Raw genomic sequence first — 27,332 nt, forward strand, 5'->3', positions numbered from 1 at the left:
TAAATTATACTCCATTTGCCATATTTTTGACCACTCACCTAATCTATCTTTGTCCCTTTGTAGCCTCCTTATGTCCTTTTTACAGTTTACTTTCGTACCTATATTTCTATCGTCAGCAGACTTAGCAACCATCCAAAGTCCCTCCATCCAAATCATTTATATCAATTGCAAAAAGTTGAAGCCCCAATGTTGATCCTTGTGGCACACCAATGGACTGATCAGGTGGGCAGAAAAATCGCAAAGGAAATTCAACTCAAAGAACAATGAGGTGATGCATTTAGGAAGATCAAACAAGGGAAATGATAAATGGGATAATACTGAGAGGTGTAGAGAAAGTGAGGGACCTTGGAGTGAACGTCCACAGACCCCTGAAGGTAGCTGGACAGGTTGATACGGTGGGAAGAAGGCTATGGTAGCACAGTGGTTAGCATTGGGACCGGGTTTGATTCCCAGCTTGTGTCACTGTCTGTGGAGAGTCTGCACATTCTCCCCATGTCTACGTGGGTTTCCTCCGGGTGCTCCGTTTCCTCTCACAAGTCTCGAAAGATGTGCTGTTAGGTGAATTGACATTCTGAATTGTCCCTCAGTGTACCCAAACAGGCACCAGAGTGTGAGGACTAAGGGATTTTCACAGTAATTTCATTGCAGTGTTAATGTAAGCCTATTTGTGATACAAATAAAGATTATTTCATTTATCAGCTGAGACATCAAATATAAGAGCAGGGCGGTTATGCTGGAATTATATAAAACATTAGTCAGGCTACAACTTGAGTATTGTGTGCAGTTCAGTTAACTTCATTACAGAAAGGATGTAATTGCAATACAGAGGACAGAGAGGAGATTTACAAGTATGTTGTCAGGACTGGAAGGTTGAAGCTATGAGGAATGATAGGATGGACGTGGATTGTTCTCCTTGAAAGAGAGGAGGCTGAGGGATCATTGATTGAGAACAAAATCATGAGGGGCCTGGAGAGAGTGGATGGGGTGGAAGGATTTACTTTGGCAGAGTGATCAGTGATTGGGGCATAGATTTAAAGTGATTGTTAGAGATATGGGAGAGGAGATGTGGTATATGTTTTCATCCAGAGGGTTGGAGGGGTCTGGAACTCACTGCCTGAAAGTGCAGTAGAGGCAGAAAACTTCAAACGTAATTCAAAAGGATATGCACCTGAACTGCCGTAACCTGCAGGGCTATAGATCAAGCGCTGGATGGTGAGATTAAGCTGGGAGGCTTGTTTATTGGCCAACTCAGACTCTATGGGCCAAATGGCCTTTCTGTGTCGTATACTTTCGATGATTCTATGAAAAGATCCCTCAATTAAACAGTAAATTGATCCTGACATATGGCACTACTTGCTTCTTCTTAACCTGAGATTCTCTATACTCTGGACAACTGAGATACGTTTTCTCCATTCACTCATATTAGTACTCAAAAGCAGGAGTGTATCATGGGCCCAGATCTTCTGATCTCCAGATGCACAAGACCAGACATACCCCCATGATGCATTACAGGACCACTTGGAAGTCCCAACGCAGTGACTTTGTGAGAATTGTCAGGGAGTTTAAACTTCAGATGAGCAATTCCCCTGCTCTCCAGGATCCTTTAAGAAAGTCTCCATGCTGAGTTAGAGTCAAAGACTTTGAATAGTTCAGATGTACTTGCATGATATCTGCCCAGAAAATGTTGGGCAAGATTTGTTAGTCTAACCCCCAAGTAAATAAATAAGCAACTCCTTAATCACTAACACTGGCCCCCGACTTCACTTTGACAACCCCAACTATGTTCCTGAACCCCCTCAGTTACCCCGTGACCCAACTGACCCCCCCTCAATCCCCCCAACCCCCATCACTCAACCTGACTAGTCCCACCATCCAACTCCCCGACCAAACTTGCCACCCTACCTAATTTTCCACCTCACCCATCCAACACCCTTCCCAACTTACCTCACCCCATCCAGCCCTTACCCAGCTACCTTCTCTCCCCGACACCCAACTCCATTCAATCCAACCTGACTAGCCCTAATCACCCAACTCCTTTCCCGACACCACCTGACCCAACCTCACCAGCCTAGTCAGCTGCCATGTCACCCACCTGCCACCCTACCCTATTACCCACTTATCTAACCCTCCCTATCACTTATCTTAACCACCCGACCTCCTTATCCACTTACCTCACTCACATTTGGGACATTTAAGTTCCTTACTTACCAGAATGTGGCAGCTCGTGCCACAAAATGGGGACATTGTTCCAGTGCATAAACACTTTGTTTATGTCTCCAAGGTTTGCTGCACTGAATGGAGTTGTTCTCTTTGGAACAGAGGAGGTTGAGGGGAGAATTCCCAGGAAAATCAGAGGAAGGTAAGTGAATATTTTTTGTCTGATCCGGGTCAGAACCAGGGGTTCCAGGAAACCAGGAATTGGAAGATCTAGGTCATGATCTTCCTACAATCAAACCATGTCAACATTTTTGCTCAAATGGATGAAGGAGAGAAAATATACCTCGCTGTGTTTACACTATTCTTTTCTGTATAGAAGCAGAAATATCAAAAACAATCTGCCCCATGAGTAATATAAAGAATTGAGAAGTGTTTGGAGGTTTAAATGTAACATCACACTTTTTAATCACTCCAACAGCTAAAAAAATAGATGATGCTACAGCATGATGGCACAGTGGTTAGCACTGCTGTCTCACAGTTCCAGGGACCCGAGTTCAATTCCGGCCTCAGGTGACTGTGTGGAGTTTGCACTTTCTCCCCGTGACTGCGTGGGTTTCCTCCAGGTGCTCCGATTCCCTCCTACAGTCCAAAGATGTGCAGGTTAGGTGGACTGGCCTCGCTAAAGTACCCCTTGGTGTCCAAACGTTTAGGTGGGTTTACTGGGTTACGGGGATAGGCTGAAGGCGTGGGTTTATGTAGGGTGCTCTATCCAAGGGCCAGTGCAGACTCATTGGGCCTCATGGCCTCATTCTGCACTGTAAATTCAATGATTCTATGAAAATGTACGGTAAATAGTCAGTAAACACAAAACAAGCTTTTGACTCTTGTTCGCTATCAAGGATGTAATTATTTTACATTTTTAACAACTCCCAAACCACAATAGGAGGCAGAAACCAACCAAAGTTATTCTGCCTGCACACTTCTCTCCATCATCTACTCAGACTCACCACCCAAGAATTCACCATGACTAGCATTTTGAAGGATTGGAAGGGAGTTATTTTAGGAAACCGGTCAGGACAGATTTATCTGAATATGACCAGTACATCTCCCATCAGATGATCTGTGACTATGGAAGAAATCTGCGAACTAGACAGTCCGGTCTTCCTGAATTAATTGAACGTGGTCAGAGAGAAGTCAACTGTCTAGACCATCCTGTCGCTTTGGCTAAAAATAAACAGTAGAGATAGGAAGGAGGTTAAAATGACAAAGTAGAGGGGGGTGGGGATTGAAACAAGCATAAATTTACCATTAAATTTGACTTTGCACAATTAAAATTCTGTTGTCTCACTCCTTATCGTCAGCCAAGTATTCAGTATTTCCTTGAATCACATAAGAAACCCGTATTCTTGAACCCAATATTCTTTTTATTCCCTTGAAATGATGCAGGCATATTTATGTGCACTGACATGTGACCCAGTTCAGTGCTACATGGTAACAGTGCAATGGCTCAAAGCCAGTCATCAGTAAACTGTTACTTCATATCTATCAGGTCAGGAGTTAATTTTAAATAAGACACATAACCTTCTCAAATGAACCAAGGAGACATTTCTGCCTTATACCAATCTTTATGTCACATTTAATGTAATGAAAAACAGGTGATATTTTATTAAACATATCACAAGCAACATTTTCATACCACTTAGCAACAACTCTGTTGAGTGAGAAAGCAGGGCCAATCCGACATTGTCTGAACAGAACTCATTCTTTATGTTTCATGTTTAAAGAGCATAAATTGCGGGGGGGAAATACATCTTGGATGAATGATTTCCGCGTCTTTCAGTAGATTAAAGGCTGAACACTCTTGTCATTTAGATGCATGGACTTTGAAAGACTATTTATAAAGTGCATCTTAAGAAATGATAATGAAAAAAAAAACATTGCTTTTTCCCCCCCCCCCGCTGAAACAAAGCCAAACCTTCAGCTTTGAAGATCTGTTTTTGTTAGCAGAAATGGAGAACAATACAAGCTCTTTTGAAAGTATTCTTCACAAGAGATGATGGAGCAAAATAGACCATTGTGTTTCCGCAGGTTGCCAGGCAGTTCAGTACACCCTCTAGAATTTCACATTCCAATTGAAAACTAAATGCAGTTGTGGTCTTAGAACCTTTCTCCGACAACTAAATTCCAAAAGAATGATCTAAATCTGGTGTTTCAATAAGTGCATCAGTGTTTATTTGATCCCAAGTCCTTTCACTGAATTCAGCACCAATGTCTCAGACAATTTTAAAGGGCTTTCAATTTAAAAAGGCACTTGGAAAGATAAACAAACTATTATTTGATTTTTACTCACGTAGATTTTACAAATCAAACAGATTTTAAAATGTGATGTTGGTATATTTAACCCAGTAGTTTGCTGAGGAGAATTCATTAGATTTTTAATTACTCGTACACATTGTATCAAAACCGTATAAAGGATACAGAACCTAACTTCAAATGATGCTGTCGGTTTATAAAATTTATATTGAATTATAGTTTGAATATTGAGATATTTGGCTATACAATTTTCAAATCAAATTTCCATACATTTTTTTATTTTTACTTTCTCTATACATCAAATAAACTGCAAAACATTCTTCTTACCCAAACAATTGTGTCCATCATGCGCCAACATGAATCCATCATAGCAAGTGCAACGATAGTTTCCTGGAATGTTAATGCATTCATGTACGCAGCCTCCATTGTGTTCATTATCACATTCATCAATGTCTAAAGGATAGGGCACAAAACAGGATGATGGATGGTTTCTGTTAAAATGAGACACTAGCACAGCCAAAAATTGCAAATCGTTACAAAGATACTTAAAGCCATATTAATCTCACTTAGAAACCCACAATCCCATTTATATTCATCGTAAAATAACCATCGCTTAAATGAATATAATTTTTAAATGTGATGCTTTTAAACCAGCTTCTATGCTCAACGGATTACAATGGAAATGCATTTCAGGCAAGAGTTTAACCTCCATTGTATATTTAATCTGCTCCACCACTTGCTCTTTTCTAACCTGTAAAGATTATATACATCCAGTAGAGTAGCAATGTATCTTGTTGATGACACAAACCTGAAAACTCCATTTTCAAAACTGAAAGACTAACATTTTCTACATTTAGTGAGTATGCAAACAAGCGGAACACTTATAAGTACCAAAAAGTAAGAAATCTAATAAAGAAATGTTTACGGTGTGACATTTCATATTATATTAATTTGTGGTTCTGATGACCATTAAGATTTGCTTCACTTTAGATTTATACTTTTTGGGAATCAAAATTCTAATATTTTATTATTTTTAAAAATATGTTCATCGAAAATTTTTCATTATGAACAAAATAATATAAAACAATTAACCTAAGTTGCAATATCAAAGAACATAACAAACAACAAAAAGCACAAATTAACTTAAACCCCCCAAACTAAACTAAACCCCTTAACACTGACGGTAATCTAACCTTCCCAAAAGTAGGCAGGGGACTAGTGGACGGGCTGGGGCCCCCGATTAGAGTGGAGGAGAAATTGGGCAGCCTAAAGGCCATGCAGTCGGGGAAAGCCCCAGGGCCGAATGGATACCCAGTAGAGTTTTACAAGAAGTTTTCGGAGATAGTGGGACCGGTCCTGACATGGGTTTTTAATGAGGCAAGGGACAGAGGGACCCTGCCACCGACAATGTCGCAAGCCACCATCTCGCTGATATTGAAGCGGGACAAGGACCTAGAATCCTGCGGGTCATACAGGCCAATCTCCCTGATCAATGTGGATGCCAAGGTCCTGGCAAAAATGGCCATCAGCTGACATGGATCCAGATCGAGACTGAGTATCGCTGACATGGTGTTGAAGAAAGAGACCCAAAAGCTTATTAACTTGGGACAGGTCTAGAACACATGGATGTCTTTACCAGCCCCGAGAACAATGCACACACCTGTCCTCCACCCCAGAGAAAAATCTGCTCATCCTCGCCCAGGTCAGATGCACCGTGTATCACCTTGAAGTGGACCAGACCAAGCTGAGCACAGGACGTGGAGTTGACCCTGTGAAGAGCTACACTCCATACCTCACTATCCAGAATATTAGCCAATTCACCCTCCCATTTCACCTTTACCTCAGTTAACGGAGCCGACTCCGCTGATTGGATCTGGCTGTATATGCACAAAACAATTCCCCCACCAGACCCAGCCAAAGACAAAATCCTCTTCAACAGGAAGGAGGGTTGTGCCAAGGAAAAAGAGGGAAAAGCTTTTCGCGAAAAATTCACGAATCTGAAAGTATCTAAACAGATTGGAACCAGGAAGTTGAAATTTCTCCAACAGCTCCTTAAAGCTGGCAAACCTTCCCTCCACGAGGTCCCCAAACCTCTCCAAACCCTTCCATGACTTGAACGTCGAGTCCAGACCTGCTGGCAAAAAGAGGTGATAATTGCAGATAGGGGCCAGCAAAGTTTAAAATGCTGTCTGAACTGCTTCATGATTCTCAGGGTGGACACCACCACCGGGTTAGAGGAAAATCTTGCCGGAGAGAATGGCAGTGATGCGGTTACTAATGTACCGAGGCTAGAATCCTTACAGGAACTCGCCTCCACTTGCCCCCATATATATCCTGGATCACTAAACCACCCCAGTACCTTCTGAATATTGGCTGCCCAATAGTAAAAATAATAAATCAGGTAAAGCAAGCCTCCTGATTGCCTATCTCTCTGGAGGAATGCCTACGGATCCTTGGGGACTTATACGCCCAAATAAATGAGGACATTATTTTGTTACTTCTGACAAAGAAGGTCTTAGGGAGAAAAGTGGGGAGACATTGAAAAAGAAATAAAAATCTCGGAGCACATTCATCGTAATAGTCTGAACGATGCCTTCCAAGGACTGGGGAGGTTGTCCCACTTTTCGAAGCCAGATTTGACGCCCATTAACCAGACTAGTAAAATTTATATTATGAAGTAAGGCCCAATCGTGGGCCACCTGGATTGCCAGATAACGAAAGGTAACATCCCCAGATAGGCTCCCCTCCCTGGGGGGTTAACCGGGAAGTTTTCGCTCTTAGCCAGATTCGTTATCTCATCCATGGTGGATACGGGGTCCATAATATAAAGAAGCAGGTCATCGTGTATAAGGACACCCTATACTCCACCCCTCCCCAATTTATCCCCCTCTACTTACTGGAAGATCTCAGCGCTATGGAAAGCGGTTCTATTGCCAGAGCAAACTGGAACAGAGGTAATGGACGTCCCTGCCTCGCGCCTCTATTCTGCAGAAAGTAGGCAGAATTCAAAGAATTTGTGAGAACACTAGCAGTAGGGGCCCTATACAATAAACAAATCTAGGATATTAACTTTTGCCCAAATCCAAATCTTCCAAGAATCTCAAAGTGATATTCCCACTCCACCCTATCAAACATCTTTTCAATGTCTAGGGAAACATCACCTCCAGTTCGGGACCGAGGAGTGGGGCGAGAACAACATTTAATATATGGCGTATATTGGCCAATAATTGCCGACTCTTGACAAAGTCTGTCTGATCTTGACAAAGTCTGTCTGATCTTGACAACTGCCGACTCTTGACAAAGTCTGTCTTGATCTTGACAATTGCCGACTCTTGACAAAGTCTGTCTGATCTTCCATGATGACCTCTGGGAAGTGTGGCTCCCACACTTTTGCAAGTAACTTAGCGTCCGCATTTAAAAGCAAAATAGGTCGGTTCAAACCACGCTTCCTTGATTCTTAAAGATCAAGGAAATAGAGGCCTGCGCATGTGTAATGGCAACAAACCCTGGAATAAGGAGTCGTTAAACATATCTAAAAAAGAGGAACAAATTGTTCCGCAAACTTCTCATAAAACTCAATGGGGAAGCCATCAGGACCGGGAGCTTTACCCGTCTGCATCAACCTAATGCATTTCATAATTTCCTCTGGGCCCAAAGGGGATTCCAACTCTTCCCGCCTCTCTCTCTCCACAGCCGAGATGGATAACCATCCAAAAAATCAGTCATGGCCGAACTCCGATCTATCGCGATCCCGATAAAATGTCTCAATAGCCGCAACGATCTGAGGCGGGGCGGAAGCCAGGCTGCCACTCGAGTCGCCTGCCGTCTCAGCTGGTGAGCGAAGAGTCGACAGGCTTTCTTCCTGTGTTGTTAAAATACACCCCTCTAATGTCACAGCAGGCCCACCGCCTTACCCGGTGATAATAATTCAAACTGTGTCTGCAGCTTTTTCCTACTTGCCAGCGATTCCAGGGTTGGGGCCAGTGAGTACTGGTAGTCCATCTCAAGAATGGAGTCCATCCACCTCTGCCGCTCCGCCCTCGCTGTCTTTACCATGTGCACTTTGTACAAAATTATCTCCCCCTGATAACCACCTTAAGGGCGTCCCACAGCATAGTCGGTGAGATACTCACTTTTATTAAATTTAATATATTCCCCAATGGTGGTGAATATGTGTTCACAAAATCGCTAGTCCGTTAATAGTGCTGTATCCAACCTCCATGGTGGACGCTGGGAGGGATACGATTTTAGTACCAAATCAACAGAGTGTGGGACATGGTCTGAAATCACAATCTTCAAGTAGCCCACCACAAAAGGGAGGAGAGACCTATCACCACAAAAGTCAATGTGGTATGCAAGTATACCTGGTGAACCCCACCCCCCAATCTGTTCCAGGAAAACCAACAAAGTTCTGACCACCCCTGATTGAGTCTGAGGTTTGGGCCTGGTTCCAGAACACAGTTTAAGTCAACACCCAAAATGAGCTGATGCAAATCCAAATCGGGGATGGAGGCCAGCAACTTATTAATGAAATCCATTTCATCCCAGCTTGGAACATAGACAACAACCAGAACCACCGAGCTGCCCGCCAAAGATCCACAGACAAAAATAACACGTCCATCATTGGGAGCAGCCTGATGAATATTGCCGCACCCCAAGCCCTACCATCAAAGCCCAATTGAAAAACTTGTCCCACCCACCCCTTCTGCAGCCTAGTCTAGTCTCTGACCCACAAGTGAGTCTCTTGCAGAAATGCCACATCGGATTTTAAACTTTTAAGGCAAGCAAATACCCTCAACCTTTTCACTGGGCCATTCATGCCCCTGAAATTCCAGGTGACCAAACAAATTGGGGCCTCCCACCACCCCCCCGGATCTGGAGCCAGTCATTTCCACCAAGAGTGGTTACCCAATAGTTACATAGAAAGTACAGAGACGACTTCCGGGTGCGGCTATGCAGAGCTAGGTCGCATATTCGGTAGCTCCCGCTTGGAATGGACTTTTGGGCTCTTTTACAGGGCTCCCACAGCATTTGTTTGACATTTCCCGGCGTGGGAAGAAGACTGTAACATTCCCCTGACTGTCCCCCAGGAATGTTATGTCTTTTGGTTACCAGACCCGGCAGAAACAGTAAAAGATTTGTCTGTAATTGCAGGGGAGAGAGGAGCCTCTTCCAGCATGCAGGCAGGGGAAGGGCAAGCTAAAAGCTGCAACCTGACTTGAGGGCCTCTAATAAAGGTGAATTCTAGCAGCAGAGGGAACAACTGTGAAGAGATCTACCAAGGCCATTGAAGAAGCGGGGACGAGGCTTCCGGTGGCGGCCATGGAGGAGTAGGTCGCGCATTCGGCAGCTCCCGTCTGGAACTTACTCTCAGACCTTTTTCAGGAGTTTTCACAGACGTTTTGGGGCAGATTGGTGAAGCGAACACTGCCAAAAGGATTCCCTCTCGAGACTTCCGGTTGCGGCTATGCGGAGCTAAGTCGCACATTCGGTGGCTCCCGCAAAAATGGACTTTTGGGCTCTTTTCAGGGCACCCAAGGGCACATTTCCGACGTTTCCCGGTGTGGGAAGGAGTTAATAAAAGCTCCCCGTCAGTATATGGCTTTAACTAGGAGCGGGGCGACAAAAAAGGTGGTGGTGGAACAGAAGAAGGGAGGGAAGAAGGACAAAATGGCGGCGGGCGGAGACCAGGCAGCGTGGAGGCAGGGGGCGGAGGAGCAACAGGAGGGTATCCAGCGCTGCCTCAGAGAGATTAAAACGGACCTGCTAGAGCCGATGAAGGCTTCTATTGATAAGCTGCTGGAGACACAGGCGGCCCAGGGGGTGGCGATCCGAGAGGCTCGACAAAAGATCTCTGACGATGAGGACGAGATCTTAGGCCTGGCGGTAAAGGTGGAGGCGCATGAGACGCTCCACAAGAAATGGCAGGAGCGGTTCGAGGAGATGGAGAATCGGTCGAGGCGGAAGAATCTGTGGATTCTGGGCCTCCCGGAGGGGCTGGACATGGGGGCCTATGTGGTCACCATGTTGAACTCTCTGATGGAAGCGGGGTCCATCCAGGGGACCCTGGAGCTGGAAGAGGCCCATAGAGTGTTGCCGAGGAGGCTCAAAGCTAACGAGCCTCCGCAGGCAGTGCTCGTGCGGCGATCGGGAGTGTGTGTGCTCAGGTGGGCCAAGAAGGAGAGGAGCAGCAGGTGGGAGAACGCGGAGGTTCGGATATATCAGGACTGGAGTGTGGAGGTGACGAAGAGGAGGGCCGGGTACAATCGAGCGAAGGCGGTGCTGCACAGGAAGGGGGTGAAGTTTGGCATGTTGCAGCCGGCGCAACTGTGGGTTACCTACAAGGACCGGCACCATTATTTTGAGTCTCCGGAGGAGGCGTGGGCCTTTGTTCAGGCCGAGAAGCTGGACACAGACTGAGGGTCGGGATGGGCGATTGGGGACTGCGGTGGATATGTTATGCCTATTTTTGGTTCGCGGGGGGGGGGGGCCTTTGCATTGTTTTGGGTTTCTTTTTCTGTGTGTTTTTCTCTTTCGGGTTGGGGAGGGTGGATGGGGCGGGTTGGGCACTGTTTTGGTTGGTGGCGGGGCCTGGTGGGTGGGGAGCGCGGGCTTTTTTCCCGTGCCAAAGACTGGGGGGGGCGGGGAAGCGAGGATTGTTTCCCGCGCTTAGAACGGAGGGGGGAGGGGGAAGAGCCTGTCGATGGGGAGCGGGAAAGGAGGGTGTGCCACACAATGGGAGGAGTCGAAGGGGAGGCGGGATTGGCCGGGGTCAGCAGGAGTCAGCTGACTTGCGGAAGTGCAATGAGGGAAGTAAAACCAGCTAGAATGGGTCCTAGCCGGAGGGGGGGGGGGGGGGGGGGGGGGGGGTGGGGCGGCGGAAGAATCGAGTTGCTGCTGCTAAGGTCAAGGAGGAGCTGGGGCGAGTGGGGGGGGGGGGGTTGAGACGGGGGTATGCCGCTGTGGGGAACGGGGCGGGTGTGGGGTGCGGGCGCGTGGCTGGCCGATGAGGGGTCATGGCTAGTCGGAGGGGGGCGGGTAGCCCTCTGATCCGGCTGATAACCTGGAATGTAAGGGGACTGAATGGGCCGGTTAAGCGGGCCCGCGCACCTGAAGGGGCTTAAGGCGGATGTGGTTATGCTCCAGGAGACACACCTGAAGGTGGCAGACCAGGTAAGACTGAGGAAAGGGTGGGTAGGTCAGGTGTTTCACTCGGGGCTAGATGCCAGAAATCGAGGGGTGGCGATCTTGGTGGGAAAGAAGGTGTCATTCGAGGCGTCGAGCATTGTGGCAGATAATGGCGGTAGGTACATAATGGTAAGTGGTAAGTTGCAGGGAGAGAGGGTGGTACTGGTCAATGTGTATGCTCCGAACTGGGACGATGCGGGTTTTATGCGGCGTATGTTGGGTCGGATCCCAGACTTGGAAGTGGGGGGCCTGATAATGGGGGGAGACTTTAACACGGTGTTTGATCCTGCACTGGATCGCTCCAGGTCTAGGACGGGTAGGAAGCCGCCGGCGGCTAGAGTGTTATGGGGATTTATGGACCAAATGGGAGGGGTGGACCCTTGGAGATTTGCAAGGCCGGGGGCGAGGGAATTTTCATTCTTCTCACATGTCCATAAGGCTTATTCTCAAATCGACTTTTTCATTTTGAGTAGGGCGCTGATAGCGAGAGTAGAGGATACTGAGTATTCGGCAATTGCCATTTCGGACCACGCCCCGCATTGGGTGGACTTGGAGATGGGGAGGAGAGGGACCAGCGCCCGTTGTGGCGCTTGTAGGTGGGGCTGTTGGCGGACAAGGAGGTGAGCGAGCGGGTCCGAGGAAGTATAGAGAGGTACTTGGAGACCAACGACAATGGGGAGGTCCGACTGGGGATGGTATGGGAGGCACTGAAGGCTGTGGTGAGGGGAGAGCTGATCTCCATTAGGGCCCACAAGGAGCGGAGGGAGCGGGGGGGGGAGAGGGAGAGGCTGGTGGGGGAGATGGTGAGGGTAGACAGGAGGTATGCGGAAGAACCTGAGGAAGGATTGTTGAGGAAGAGGCGCAGCCTCCAGGCCGAATTCGACCTGGTGACCACCAGGAAGGCAGAGGTGCAGTGGAGGAAGGCCCAGGGGCGGTCTACGAGTATGGGGAAAAGGCAAGCCGGATGCTGGCGCATCAGCTTCGGAAGCGGGACGCAGCTAGGGAGATCGGGGGAGTTAAGGACAGGGGAGGGAGTGTGGTGCGGAGTTGGGTTGGCATCAATGGAGTCTTCAGGGACTTCTACGAGGAATTGTACCGATCCGAGCCCCCACGGGAGGAGGGAGGGATGGGCTGTTTCCTGGACCAATTGAGGTTTCCAAAGGTGGAAGAGGGACTGGTGGCGGGACTGGGGGCCCCGATTGGGCGAGATGAGCTGGTCAAAGGGATAGGAACCATGCAGGCGGGGAAGGCACCAGGGCCGGACGGTTTCCCGGTCGAATTCTATAAAAAAATATATGGACCTGTTGGGCCCGCTGTTAGTTAGGACCTTTAATGAGGCAAGGGAGGGGGGGGGCTTCACCCCCGACGATGTCCCGGACACTGATCTCCTTGATCCTGAAGCGGGACAAGGATCCCCTGCAATGTGGGTCTTACAGACCGATTTCCTTGCTAAATGTAGATGCCAAGGTGCTGGCGAAGGTCTTAGCCACGAGGATTGAGGATTGTGTGCCGCAGATCATCCATGAAGACCAGACGGGGTTTGTGAAGGGGAGACAGTTGAACGCGAATGTGCGGAGGCTTTTGAACGTTATCATGATGCCGGCGAGAGAGGGGGAGGCGGAGATAGTGGTGGCGATGGATGCTGAGAAAGCCTTCGATAGGATAGAGTGGGGGTACCTGTGGGAGGTGAAGAGGTTCGGGTTTGGGGAGGGGTTTGTCAGGTGGGTTAGGCTGTTGTATGAGGTCCCGATGGCGAGTGTGGCCACAAATAGGAGGAGGTCCGAGTACTTTCGGTTGCACTGAGGGACGAGACAGGGGTGTCCCCTGTCCCCCCTGCTCTTCGCACTGGCGATTGAACCCCTGGCTATGGCACTGAGAGAGTCGAGGAACTGGAGGGGGTTGGTGCGGCGTGGGGAGGAGCATAGGGTGTCGCTTTATGCGGACGACCTGCTGCTGTATGTGGCGGACCCGGTGGGAGGAATGCCAGAGGTAATGAGGACCCTTAGGGAAATCGGGGACTTTTCGGGGTACAAGCTCAATATGGGGAAGAGCGAGCTGTTCGTAGTTCAGCTAGGGGACCAGGAGAGGGGGATTGGCGAGCTCCCACTAAAAAGGGCGGAGAGGAGCTTCAGATATTTGGGGGTCCAGGTGGCCAGGAGCTGGGGGGCCCTGCATAGGCTTAACTTTACAAGGCTGGTGGAGCAAATGGAGGAGGAGTTCAAGAGGTGGGACGCGTTGCCGCTGTCCTTGGCGGGTAGGGTGCAGTCAATCAAAATGACGGTGCTCCAAAGGTTTTTGATCCTGTTCCAGTGCCTCCCAGTGTTTATCCCGAAGGCTTTTTTCAGGCGGGTTAACAGGAGTATAATGGGGTTTGTGTGGGCGCGAGGGACTCCGAGGGTGAGAAGGGTGTTCCTGGAGCGGAGTAGAGATAGGGGGGGCTGCCACTGCCCAACCTCTGTGGATACTACTGGGCCGCCAATGCGACGATGGTGCGCAAGTGGGTGATGGAGGGGGAGGGGGCTGCATTGAAGAGGCTGGAGACGGCGTCCTGTGTGGGTACAAGTCTGGGGTTGCTGGCAACGGCGCCGCTGCCGCTCCCTCCAAATTTGGGGGCAGTGGAGGCGGCATAGGGGGGGAAGTTGGGGCCTCGGCGTGGACCCCATTACGGGGGAACCACCAGTATGCCCCAGGAAGAACAGGTGGAGGATTTTTGGGGTGGCACCGGGCAGGGATACGAAAGTTGGGGGACCTGTTAGTGGACGGGAAGTTCGCGAGCTTGGGTGAGCTGGAGGAGAAGTACGGGCTCCCCCCGGGGAACACCTTCAGGTACTTTCAGGTAAGGGCGTTTGCCAGGCGGCAAGTGGTGGAATTCCTGCGGCTACTGCCGCACACAGTACAGGACAGGGTGCTCTCGGGGGGGGTGGGTGGGAGTGGGCAAGATCTTGGAAACTTACCAGGTGATGCAGGAGGAGGAGGAGGCCTCAGCGGTGGAGTCGAAAGATAAGTGGGAGGAGGAGTTGGGAGAGGAGATCGAAGAGGGGACGTGGGCAGATGCCCTAGGGAGGGTGAATTCTTCCCCTTCGTGCGCGAGGCTCAGCCTCATACAGTTTAAGGTGCTGCACAGGGCACACATGACCGGGACAAGGATGAGCCGGTTCTTTGGGGGTGAGGACAGGTGTGTTAGGTGCTCAGGGAGCCCAGCAAATCACACCCATATGTTCTGGGCATGCCCAGCGCTGGAGGAATTTTGGAAGGGCGTAACGAGGACGGTGTCGAGGGTGGTAGGATCCAGGGTCAGACCGGGCTGGGGGCTCGCAATATTTGGGGTGGCAGAGGAGCCGGGAGTGCAGGAGGCGAAAGAGGCCGGAATTCTGGCCTTTGCGTCCCTGGTAGCCCGGCGAAGGATTCTCCTTCAGTGGAAAGATGCAAGGCCCCCAAGCGTGGAATCCTGGATCAGCGATATGGCAGGGTCCATTAAATTGGAGAGGGTGAAATTCGCCTTGAGAGGGTCGGTACAAGGGTTCCTTAGGCGGTGGCAACCGTTCTTAGACTTTCTGGCAGAACGATAGACATTGGTCAATGGCAGCAGCAGCTGCGGGGGCGGGGGGGGTTTACTTTATTTTTGTTTTTCTTATTTACACTGGAGGGTCTGAGGGGGTGTATACACCTGTTGTGTTAAGTCGGGGTGTTAATGTTAATTTATTATTTATGTACAGGGGTGAGGGGTTTGGGGGTTTGCTTTTTTAGATTGTGTTTTGTACTTAACCCTGTTGGGTTCTTTTTTCTTTCTCATTTTGTTATTGATATTTTATGAAAACCTTTAATAAAAATTATTTTTGAAAAAAAAGAAAGTACAGAGGCCCACCCAAGATGGCTGCCAAACCCACTAACAAGATTAAACAAAGAAAAATATGCAGTCACTGTTGGCAAGCTACCCCTATTCCCCACCCAACCCCCGCTCGTCCTTGCCCTCAGACACTACTACACCCAAATACGCACACAGAAAACAACAAGGCAAATATAAACACGTAAAACCTACTCCTAGTAAATCTAACCCCAAACAGAACAAAAACACTAAGCTCATTATCTAAAGCAGAACTATAATAAGCTGCAGTCAACCCCTCAGCACAATAGCATAGTGGTTAGTACAGTTGCTTCACAGCACCAGGGTCCCAGGTCCGATTCCCATCTGGGACGTGCGGAGTCTGGACGTTCTCCCCGTGTCTGCGTGGGTTTCCTCCGGGTGGGCCGGTTTCCTCCCACAGTCCAAAGATGTGCGGGTTAGGTGGATTGGCCACGCTAAATTGCCCTTAGTGTCCAAAAAAGGTTACGTGGGGGTTACTGGGATAGGGTAAAGACGTGGGCTTGAGTAGGGTGTTCTTTGTAAGGGCTGATGCAGACTCGATGGGCTGAATGGCCTCCTTCTGCACTGTGAATTCTATGATCTACTACTCCCGTTAACTAACTCTTCAGCTAGCAGGGCGGCTCCCAACCAGAGTGAAGAAAAATGCTTACAGAAGAACAAAACACAAAGTATAAAAACACAGTAAAACACAGTACTCCAACAGGGAGTTATATATTTTCACAACAGTTAGATCAAAAACCCACACGAAACTAAACTCCAGCGCCAAGCCCAACTTATAAAACATTCAACTCCAACAAGAACAGCAAAAATGCAAACATGAACAAGGATCCCCAACAATTCCACATATCAACATGCCCATCCCCAATATCCTAAAACCTCAATCATCTTGCGCCCAGCCCATGCGGAATTCACCTTCCCTAGCACATCAAATAAATAGTCTTTTCCCTCAAAACTGGCTCTTAATCGCGACCCACTTCTTTGCGATGTCTGATAGCATGGCCTTCCCATTTGTAGTCACGATGCTTCCTCACCTGTCTCAGGACCCGCTCTTTTTCTTAGAAGATGTGAAACATCACAATTACAGGCCGCGGAAGTTCACCAGGACAAGGCTTCTGTCGAAGAGTCCGGTGGACACGTTCCAGCTCAGGAGGGAACCTGAGTCTACCATCTCCCACCATCTTCCCAAACATCTTTGCAAAATACTCTGTGGGAATTGGGCCTTCCATTCCCTCTGACAGCCCCACAATTTGGGCGTTTTGCCTCCTGGAACAATTCACCAAATCATTCACTTTGGCCTTCAGAGCTTCAATAGCATCGGCCACCAGAGAAAACTCCACTTCCAGAGAAGCAATCTGGTCACTATACCTCGAAAGTGCCACCTCCATGCCTTGTAACGTGGTTCTATGTGCCGTTTCATTAGTCCTCTCCAACGTCAAGCAAATGGGAGCCAAGGCCTCTTTCATCGATTTGCGGAGGTCCCCAACAAAAGCCTCCAGTGTTTGTCAAATTCTGTCACCAAGGTGTTCATAAGCATCCCAGCTGTTAGTGGAGTGGGCCGGAGTCCCAGATGCTGCCTCCGACATCTTTTCTCCTGACAAGCCGCAAGAGGTCTCTGAATTTGTTGACAAACTTCTATTTTCAGCCTTTTTTCCCCTGAGTTTTCTAGGCATTTCACCTATGCAAGTACCTTATCCCATTAAATATGTGGGATTTTAAAAGAAAATATCACCTGGAACCAAACAAAAAAAGCTAAAAGTGCAGCACTCTAGCAGGAGCCGCCTCGTGCACGTTTCCCCCTACATAATGCCACCGGAAGTCCAAAATTTTAATATTTGATGACAGAATGCCCTTTGGCTTGGTCCACTGAGGAACCAATATCTGGAGTCAAACTCATGAGGGCGGTAGTCTGAGTTACTTTAGGCTAACTGGAAAGGTCGGGCCCAAACCACGTCTGCTTAATGTTAGAGAGAGAGGCACTGGTGGTTTCAAGAGATGCCAGAAACATTGAGGACACACATAACTCCTGGAAATAAATTGGAGAAAAGTTTGCTAGCTCATCTCAAAGAGATGGGCTTGCTATGTGGAACACAGTAGGTATAAGGTTTGTTCAGCCAATCAGTAGATTTTTCAATTTTTGTTAAAGAATGACATTTATAGGGCAGCACGGTGGCTCAGTAGTTAGCACTGCTGCCTCACGGCGCCGAGGTCCCAGGTTCGATCCTGGCACTGGGTCACTATCCGTGTGGAGTTTGCACATTCTCCCCGTGTTTCCGTGGGTTTCGCCCCCACAACCCAAAGATGTGCAGGTTAGGTGGATTGGCCAAGCTAAATTGCCCCTTAAATGGAAAAAATGAATTGATTACTCTAAATTTTTTTTTAAAAAGAAAAAAAGGATGACATTTATAGATTAGGTATTCTCAGTGGTATATGACACAACGGATCAGAGTGAAACATCGAGGCCAAATTCACTTTGGAAAAGATCTTCATCGATTGGTCAGTTTTTGTAAGTATGCTTCCCTCATTAATTAAATCTGCTATTGGGTGGGGAAAAGGTACCAATCAACTTTGTTCACTTAATCACTTCTCGGCCTTTTGGCTAAGATCAAGTGTCTGTAGATTGAGCCTTTGGTTCAGATCTGGTATGTCTCTCTTGTGGGGACCATGAATTGGATTCAATTTGAATTAGTTTTTTTGGAGCAGGTGAGGAGCTGGATTAGGGGTTCGCCCTTGACCCACACTCTGAGCCCTGGCTTGGTAACTCAGAAAAGGGTTTTTAAAAAAATGTTTTTAAACGTTGTTCACTCAATGGACAACAGCCAGCCATTGCTTGGTCTATCAACATGATCTTTGTGCTCCACAGACATGTTTAAGTTGTGATTATATAACATTGAGGTATGATGCCCTACAAATGCACAGCATGCAGAGATATAGAAACATGCTAAGTCTATCAAACACCACGGCATTCAGGAAAATAAAACTAAGTATCACTTCAAGTTCATGCTTTTGGGAGCATGCTATCTACCCTACTACGGCAGGAAATGCACAAAATTTAATAAACCTATAGGAATTATGCCTTTAAATTATTAAACTAATTAGCGTCCCATGGTGTGAACGCAAGTGGTTTTATATTGATTGGAGTATTATTCTGTATCATGTAATTATATTCAATGCATAAGCACTGCTACCTCACAGCTCCAGGGACTCGGGTTCAATTCTCGATTCCGGCCTCGGGTGACTGTGTGGAGTTTGCACTTTCTCCCTGTGTCTGTGTGGGTTTCCTCCGGGTGCTCTGGTTTCCTCCCACAGTCCAAAGATGTGCAGGTTAGGTGGACTGGCTATGCTAAATTGACCCTTAGTGTCCAAAAGGTTAAGTGGGGTTGCTGGGTAATGGGGATAGGGTGGCGGCACGGGCTTAAGTAGGGTGCTCTTTCCAAGGGCTGGTGCAAACTCGATGGGCCGAATAGCCTCCTTCTACACTGTAAATTCTATGATTCCATGATATTGCTAAGATTCCAGAGTCCACTTTAGAATACAGAGCGGAATTAGTTTAAGTAACACAATCTAAGGTCAAAGAATAATTCTTGATTGGTAAGGGAAGTTTTGGAATTGAAAGGTGTTTGTGCATTCCCCATCAGAGGAAGGATGCATTTCTTTCCTTCAATTTTCTCTCCCAAATTTCTCTTCTTTTCCCTTTTCGCCCAAATATCCTGACCGACATTGGGGTATGACCAACCCACAACACCCCAACCGAGGGCCTCTTCCTGCAGGAGTTAACACAGTGATTGCCAAAGGGCTGCTTGTTAGAAGAGAAAGAGCGCTTCCCGTCTCTCTCTGCTGCAGGAAGCTCGCCTCATTTCCAGCACTTTCTACAGGCGGTAGCAGGCATGGCAGGTCAGGCGTTCAAACGATTTCTACCCCTCTTCGATCGTGTTTTGGTGGAAAGGGTTGCAGCAGAAACGGTAACAAAAGGCGGCATCATGCTTCCAGAAAAATCCCAGGGGAAAGTATTTCAAGCAACAGTTGTAGCGGTTGGACCTGACAGCCGAGTAAAGAATGGTGACGTCCACCCAGTTAATGTGCAAGTTGGTGAAACAGTTCTACTCCCAGAATATGGAGGGACTAAAGTTGTCTTGGAAGATAAGGATTACTACTTGTTTAGAGATGGAGATATTCTTGGAAAATACACAGCATAAATTTTGAATGTTGCTCTCAGTTTTAAGAAACTGATGATTCCGTGAAGTACCTGTCTATTTGTCTCAGCCTGTAAATACCATTTTTTGAGCTTTGGTACAATAAATTCATTGTTAAACCCCCCCAAAAAAAGAAGAAAAAAAAGAAGAGGAAGAGCAAAGAAGAGCAGTGAGCCCCATCATTCAAGACCTTCATATGCACACTTTCAGAATTTAGCAATCAATGTGTGACACAGTGGTTAACACTGCTGCCTCACAGCGGCAGGGACCTGGATTCAATTCCAGCCTTGGGCGACTGTCTGTGTGGAGTTGGTATTTTCCTGCGTGGATTTCCTCCCAGTGTAGGTTAGGTGGGATTATGGGAAAGGTACAGGGAAATGGCCTAGGTAGGGTGTGCTATCAGAGGGTTGGTGCAGACTCTATAGGCCGAATGGCCTCCTTCTGCACTGTAGGAATTCTATGGTTCTAATGTTGCATCCTACAGTGCATCTTTACTTTATCAGATATCTAAAGAAATTAATGCATGACCCAGGGATTGTAATAGAGAACCTGTAATCTGCATGCTAGCTACTGGAATACAACAGACTGCTACATGAACTCATCTGTCTTTACAGAAGTGGAACTGAACAGACAGATGTTTAGATAAAGTGAGGTAAAGTAAGGTGACAGGAAGTTTATGTGAAACATAAACACCACATGGATATATGTTGAACCAAATTATCTGTTTCTCTGTTTAAAGTTCTACATAATTCTCATCAGTGAGACAGAATTCTAAATAATAATGTCCTTCTCTAGCCCAAGGATTATACAGCAGATGTTGAATCAAGGATTATACAGCAGATGTTGAATCAATGCTACCAATAACCAGACTGAATCAGTTATACACTGTGTGGTTCACAGATCAACTGAGAGCTTTCTAACATGCCTTTAGAGTGTAAAAATGATTCCAAAAATGGAGTTGCGTGAATCCTATTTCCTGAATTTCTTACAGCACTAAAGCTGCACCAACTTTAAATATTAGCTTTCCTGGCTATCCAGTTAAGCAGTTATGAACTGACAATAATCTCGCACATTCATGTTAGAGGTCCGGCTTTGCAATATCACAAAGTACATAAATGTAGAACCAGTGTGCTTATTGCATTCCCCAAAATTTCTGGTACATCCTAAATCTTTGATTTCTTTACCCAAATTGAAAAATATTGCGGTTATTTTGCAGAACTTCTTTAATGCGTCATTACTTTCAATTTGCCATATTGCATCTCAAATGATTGTGAAGACTCATGCAAACAAGTATCGTCTTCTAAGCAAAAGCTACCTTTTTGAGGTAAAACTTACAATTCACTAATGTCACAAAAAGTCACTTAATACACCAACATCGGTGGCTTATTGTGTAAACACACTATGCAGTGTAGTAACTAAACCACATGCACCGGGGAGGTTCCAAATCCATTTTCTGGCGTGTGCTGAGTAAGTTGCTGTCAATAATCAGCTGCAACGCCACTAGTGTCAGTGTGTCTCTGGATTTGGGGAAATCAGTTACTGTTCTTGACTGCTAATCAGTGACCCTGCTGGGAAGAGACACATACACAAGTAAGCAGCTTCATGTCCGTCTTCAATGCTACAATCCCTTGTGGTCAACGAGCATACCGGCACTCCCTATCTGGATTCACAGATCAAGAATGCCCACTTAAGTAAGGAGTAGAGGGGGTTTTAGTGAACTGGAACTGTACCACAGCAGGAGTCAGCCACTTTCATTTTGTTATTTTAGAAGATTATAGCATGAACTGTCCAGAATCTCAGATTAGTTATGAACTCAACACAGCAAAAATGGGCCATAAATTTAAAAAATGATCAGATACTGTTCAGTGTTCAAAGAGTTTATGGTTTTTTTAAAATTTGCAGCTAATGTAGTATGGAATTCTGCATGGAAAACAGTTAAATGTTATTATTTATTATTAAAAGTGAATGATGGATTCTGTGGAATGACAATGTTTGAAACTGGGTATGCACTAAATAGGTTTTGATTTTGATTGAATATACGCAGTAAACATAGAAAACGAACTCAATTTTAAGCTTGAATGGCACCTAGAAAAATTCATATTATCTTTATCCTATAAAACAAAGAAATACACTATTTTTTAAAAATCTTATTTTGCAGATTATAGCTTGCCTGATTATGGAAATATTTTCCCCAATTTTGCTTCAGTAATAAATACTGGTAAAAGCAGGTTATGATCACCTTCGCATTTTTTTCCATCGCCTTTATCGCCCGGTTTGCAAGTGCATTTATACGACATATATGTATTCTGACAGATTGCGTCGATGTGACAGTCATCAGTTCCTTCTGTACACTCATCAACATCTGTAAAACAAACAGGGAGGTACAGAGTGACAAAACAGAAGCTGAACAAGCTCCAGGGAAAAACAGTAATTACGTGTCAGTTCCACATTTTGATTCAACAACGAAAAATCTTTGGTTTGTACTTAAAATGTGAAGAAACGCACTTGTGACCTGTTTCTGATTAACCTCGAAAGTATAAAGCAAGGTTAGCAGAGCTGGAAATCCATTAAGAAAAACAATCTCAGTGAGGTAACAAAATGTTCTCAGGTAATTGCCTCTGTCTTTCCAATGTTCAACACCAAAAAATTATTAATAAGGGACATGTGTTTCAATCAGATAAAGAAATCCGTTAAAGGACCAAGCAATTCCACGACAAAATACAAAACCACAATTAAGAGCCACCGACAATACCAAGTGAAAGACGGAATAGAAAAGAGACTGTCGCTGTCGAAGCACTGTAAAAAGTACATTCGTCTGAGGAACGTTTAAATTTGCAATTAAAATGTCAGGACACAAAAAGAAACAACACAAACCAATAATTCGCCAAGTTAATGCCTAATATCGGACCTACAATGTGTTTTAATGTATCCATTAGGATTTACCAAATGATCATCTAGTCCGACACAAATCTAACTAAAATGCTGAGTTACAGATGTAAATTCTTTGAGACCATCATTAACCCCTTTGTATATCACATAAACCATATCAAAAGGTAAAACTTCACACACAGCTGAACAGTCCTCAATAGTCTCTCAGATTTCACATTATTCAATGCAACACTGATCATTTCAAATATTGTTTTAATAGCACAAATCAATTGGGAAATATGCTGGCAATTTGCAAATAGCAGTACTTCCATTCATTTCTTACGACAAAGATTCACGTTTTTTACCTTGCAGGACATTATTCCAACAAACCTTTGATACAGCACTGCCTTGGTCAACTTTAATCTGCTCACGGCAACTGGAGAAGTATTTTTAAACAATCACACAGCTTGACAAAAATATCTCAACAGTTTAGATTCTTAAAATTACCATGTCTTGTAAAGCAGCCTATAATGGAATGTAGTTACATTTTTAAATGAGGCTTGGAAACGAAATGAGAAACCGAAATAGTGAAACAAAATTTTAACTCTGATATTGCAGGAAGAATTGTCTTCATCCACAGAAAAGACTAAACCAAATGCAGTTCTTTCCGTGTTAAGGAGTGAAGTGAAGCAGGAATTTCACACTAGTGACTGCAAACCTACCGAGAATTCCAGCACTTGTGGAGCTTTCACGAGTGTTTAACAAGAGGAAAAACAAACAAAAGTGCCATGCAAAACAAACAGCCCCCATGATGATATGATCCGAGCCTTAGTGTCTCTTTGCAAAGACACGTTTGAACTGAGAAGCAGGGTTGTCCTGACTGGCTGATGGATTCGGCGGATTGTTTGTTATGCCTGCCCTTTAGCCTGTGACGTCATTAGAGTAACAGACTGATCTCGGCCTGACTAACTTCACCACTAATTAGAATACCTAATTTAATTATCTGCCAGCAGACCTGTCAACACTACTGATACTGCCTTCTCTGCAGCATAGTCTGCAGATCTAATTTCCGTGCCTGTTGCAGTTCATCTGCAATTGCTTTTACAAATAAGCAAGCCTCACATTGTGGTTTCTCGTTCCTCTAGTCGCTTTATGGGATAATTTTTTTTAACATTATTTGCACTTTCCATTTTAACCTTTGCCTTCTTCTGGTCTCTCACACCAGTAGACGTAGCTCTTTGTCCATATTATTTCCGTTCACCCTAATTTCTGCATTTCAGTTCTCATTCAATGTCCTTCTTTCTCTCTCACACTTGTCTTTGCCCTCATTTTTACTTATTGCAGCAATCTGAAATTGCCTCTGTAACAAAACTGCTTAGTTCTGCTACAATTCTGGAGTCCTGCCCCTGCTAACCACAGCAGGTCTTTTGAATATAAAGCCCCAACATTGTGGGTCTAGAAATTTGGAAGCAGCGTCCCGTAACTAACCGCGGTGCAAATAAATTTGCAATTTGAAGTTCACAACTGTGGGCCTCAAAGACACGACACCCCTACTTTCTTTTCAGACATAACCATTGATACCCACTTAACTACCATCAGTCATCAGGACACAAACTCCAATAGATCTCTCCACACTCATAGATTATCATAGAATTTACAGTGCAGAAGGAGGCCATTCGGCCCATCGAGTCTGCACCGGCTCTTGGAAAGAGCACCCTGCCCAAGGTCAACACCTCCACCCTATCCCCATAACCCAGTAACCCCACCCAACGCCAAGGGCAATTTTGGACACTAAGGGCAATTTATCATGGCCAATCCACCTAACCCGCACATCTTTGGACTGTGGGAGGAAACCGGAGCACCCGGAGGAAACCCACGCACACACGGGGAGGATGTGCAGACTCCGCACAGACAGTGCTACCATGCTGCCTTTGCTATCTGCAAGAGATCGCAATTATAGAAATAAATATATCACAAAGTTTTGCACTGAAACATCATGGGCAGGGTCAATTCCACTGAAGATAATAACAGCAGCCCATTATTTATGCAAAAACTCAGCCAGCAACTTATTGGCAGTAATGAAATACCCAATGAATTGCAAATCGCCACATGTTTCCAGCCAATTTACGCCATTGAGAGTTTCAAGAAAATTGTTTTGTGGTGCTTAACCTCCTTTTTATTTTCAGGAAGCTTTTGCATTTTCACTTTATTTACCCATGAATCTCGCAGCATTGTGTGATGACACCTTCTAATGACCACCAAACAACCTCTCCTGCTTAGAAAGTGAACAATTAGTGCTGAATCTCATTCATTAAAACCGTGAAATGTTTTATATTTTAAAATATTTTAATTTACAAAGTTGTCTTCCCTTCTGTCACTTTTACCTCTATTTTAATCCAATTGTTTCAGAGACAGATTTACAGTTAGTGGGGCTTGTAATGTTCTTGTCAGATGGCCTGATTTATATTACAAGAACACTTGTAGCTAAAGCTATAAATGATTTATTAACATTAACTGTGGGTCAAATAGGGTGGCGCGGTAGCACTGTGGTTAACTGTGGTTAGCACTGTTGCTTTACAGCCTCAGGGTCCCAGGTTCGATTCCTGACTTGGGTCACTGTCTGTGCGGAATCTGCACGTTCTCCCAGTGTTTGGGTTTCCTCCGGGCGCTCCGGTTTCCTCCCACAATACAAAGATGTGCAGGTTAGGTGGATTGGCCATGCTAAATTGACTTTAGTGCCCAAAAAGGTTAGGTGGGTTACTGGGGAATAGGATGGAGGTGTGGGTTTAAATGGTCTTTCCACGGGCCGGTGCAGACTTGATGGGCTGAATGGCCTCCTTCTGCACAGTAAATCCTATGATTCTATATACAAAACAACAGATGAATAGCAGTATGAACATGCACAAACCACTGTCTCTCTCCCAGCTCCCTAGTCAGTCTGAGGTCACCTTACTCGAACATTCACTTATATACTAATGAGACCCCTAGTGGTCAGTCGGTGAATTACACCACAACCATGATATCATTACATCCCCTTTCCTTTGAAGGAATAAATTAATATATTATCATCAGTATATTTACAAGTGATATCATTAGCCAGTCAGTCTAACAGTTTTAGTTTTTTAACATTTTAAAACTTTAAAAAAAACTAAAAATAAATATACATATATATATATATATATATATATATGCAGGGTCTTTCTCGGGGTACAAGTTGAACCTGGACAAGAGTGAGTACTTTGTGGTGTCTCGGCCAGGGGGGGGCTGCCATTCTGTAGAGCAGGGACTCATTTTAGGTATCTGGCGGTGCAGGTTGCCCGGGTGTGGGGGAGGCTTCGCAGGTACAACACCACTAGTTTGGTGGGGAGAGTGAAAGCCGATCTGGCAAGGTGGGATGGCCTTCCTCTGTCACTGGCGGGTCGGGTACAGACGGTTAAAATGAATGTGTTGCCGCGATTCCTGTTTATTTTTCAATGCCTACCGATTTTCCTGCCAAAGTCTTTTTTCAGGGAGATTGAGGGAAGGATTACCTCATTCATATGGGGAGGGAAGGTGGCCAGAGTGAGAAAGGTGCTGCTACAGAGAGGAAGGCAGGCAGGGGGTTTGGGTCTCCCGAACCTGTTGTACTACTACTGGGCGGCAAACGTGGAGAAAGTGTGGAGCTGGGTCAGAGGGGTTGATTCTCAGTGGGTCAGAATGGAGGAGAGTTTGTGCAGGGGGTCGGGGCTGAAGGCACTAGCAACAGCGCCGCTTCCGATAGTTCCGGGGAAATATTCAGGTAGTCCGGTAATAATAGCTTCATTGAAAATCTGGAGGCAGTTTTGCCAACACTTCGGGTTGGGTTTAGGGTCAAGGGAAATGCCGATTCGGGGGAACTACAGATTTGAGCCAGGGAGGTGGGATGGAAGTTTTCGGAAATGGGAAGAGAAGAGGATTAAGACACTAAAAGATTTGGTTCTTCGGGGTCGGTTTGCAGGATTGAGGGAGCTGGAAGCGAAGTATGGGCTAGAGCAGGGAGAAGTGTTTAGGTACATGCAGGTTCGGGATTTTGCCGGGAAGGAGATACAGAGCTTCCCAGAGGAACCGGCCTCCACATTGCTGGAGGAGGTGTTGACGACAAGTGGACTGGAGAAGGGGGCAGTGTCAGCGGTGTACGGAACTATTCTGGAAGAGGATAAGGCACCACTGGAAGGGATCAAAGCAAAGCGGGAGGAAGAGCTGGGAGAGGTTATAGAGGAGGGGGTCTGGTGTGAGGTGCTCCAGAGAGAGAATGCCTCCACCTCATGTGCGAGGTTGGGGCTGATACAGCTGAAGGTGGTATATAGAGCGCACCTCACGAGGGCGAGGATGAGCCGATTTTTTGAAGGAGTAGAGGATGTGTGTGAGCGTTGCGGGGGGGGGCCCGCGAATCACGTTCATATGTTTTGGTCCTGTCCAAAGCTAGGGGAGTACTGGAAGGAGGTGTTTAGGGTAATTTCCAAGGTGGTGCGTGTGAAACTGGACCCGGGTCCCCAGGAGGCCATATTCGGGGTGTCGGACCAGCCAGGGTTGGAAACGGGAGCGGAGGCAGATATCATAGCCTTCGCCTCATTGATCGCCCGAAGGCGGATCCTGCTGGGATAGAGAGCAGCCTCTCCACCCAGTGCCCTGGCGTTGGAATACTTGACCCTTGAGAAGGTTAAGTTCGAACTGAGGGGAAGCTCGGAGGGGTTCTACAAGTCATGGGCACTATTTATTATGCACTTTCAAGA

The 27,332-nt window shown here is 46.2% G+C and overlaps 1 protein-coding gene and 1 pseudogene across 12 annotated transcripts in view; one reads left to right on the forward strand and one right to left on the reverse strand.

Annotated features, from left to right (window-relative positions):
* scube2 (signal peptide, CUB domain, EGF-like 2) overlaps positions 1–23,444 on the reverse strand; it is a 239,031-nt gene extending 215,587 nt beyond the window's left edge. For 11 of the 12 annotated variants that reach the window (XM_072466498.1, XM_072466495.1, XM_072466497.1 and 8 more), the window contains exons 1-3: positions 23,304–23,444; positions 21,953–22,075; positions 4,798–4,923 (exon numbers count right to left, since the gene is read on the reverse strand). In XM_072466498.1, coding sequence (XP_072322599.1) covers positions 4,798–4,923; positions 21,953–22,075; positions 23,304–23,391 — 337 coding nt within the window. In that variant the 5' untranslated portion in view covers positions 23,392–23,444. Of the gene's footprint in view, positions 1–4,797; positions 4,924–21,952; positions 22,076–23,088; positions 23,244–23,303 lie in introns of those variants that run through there. The other variant, XM_072466499.1, reaches the window with a different exon arrangement.
* LOC140384927 (10 kDa heat shock protein, mitochondrial pseudogene) lies at positions 19,354–19,829 on the forward strand (annotated as a pseudogene).
* Positions 23,445–27,332: the final 3,888 nt, after the last annotated feature.

The sequence above is a fragment of the Scyliorhinus torazame genome, chromosome 10 (genome assembly GCF_047496885.1).
Source record: "Scyliorhinus torazame isolate Kashiwa2021f chromosome 10, sScyTor2.1, whole genome shotgun sequence".
Taxonomy (NCBI): Eukaryota; Metazoa; Chordata; class Chondrichthyes; order Carcharhiniformes; family Scyliorhinidae; genus Scyliorhinus; species Scyliorhinus torazame.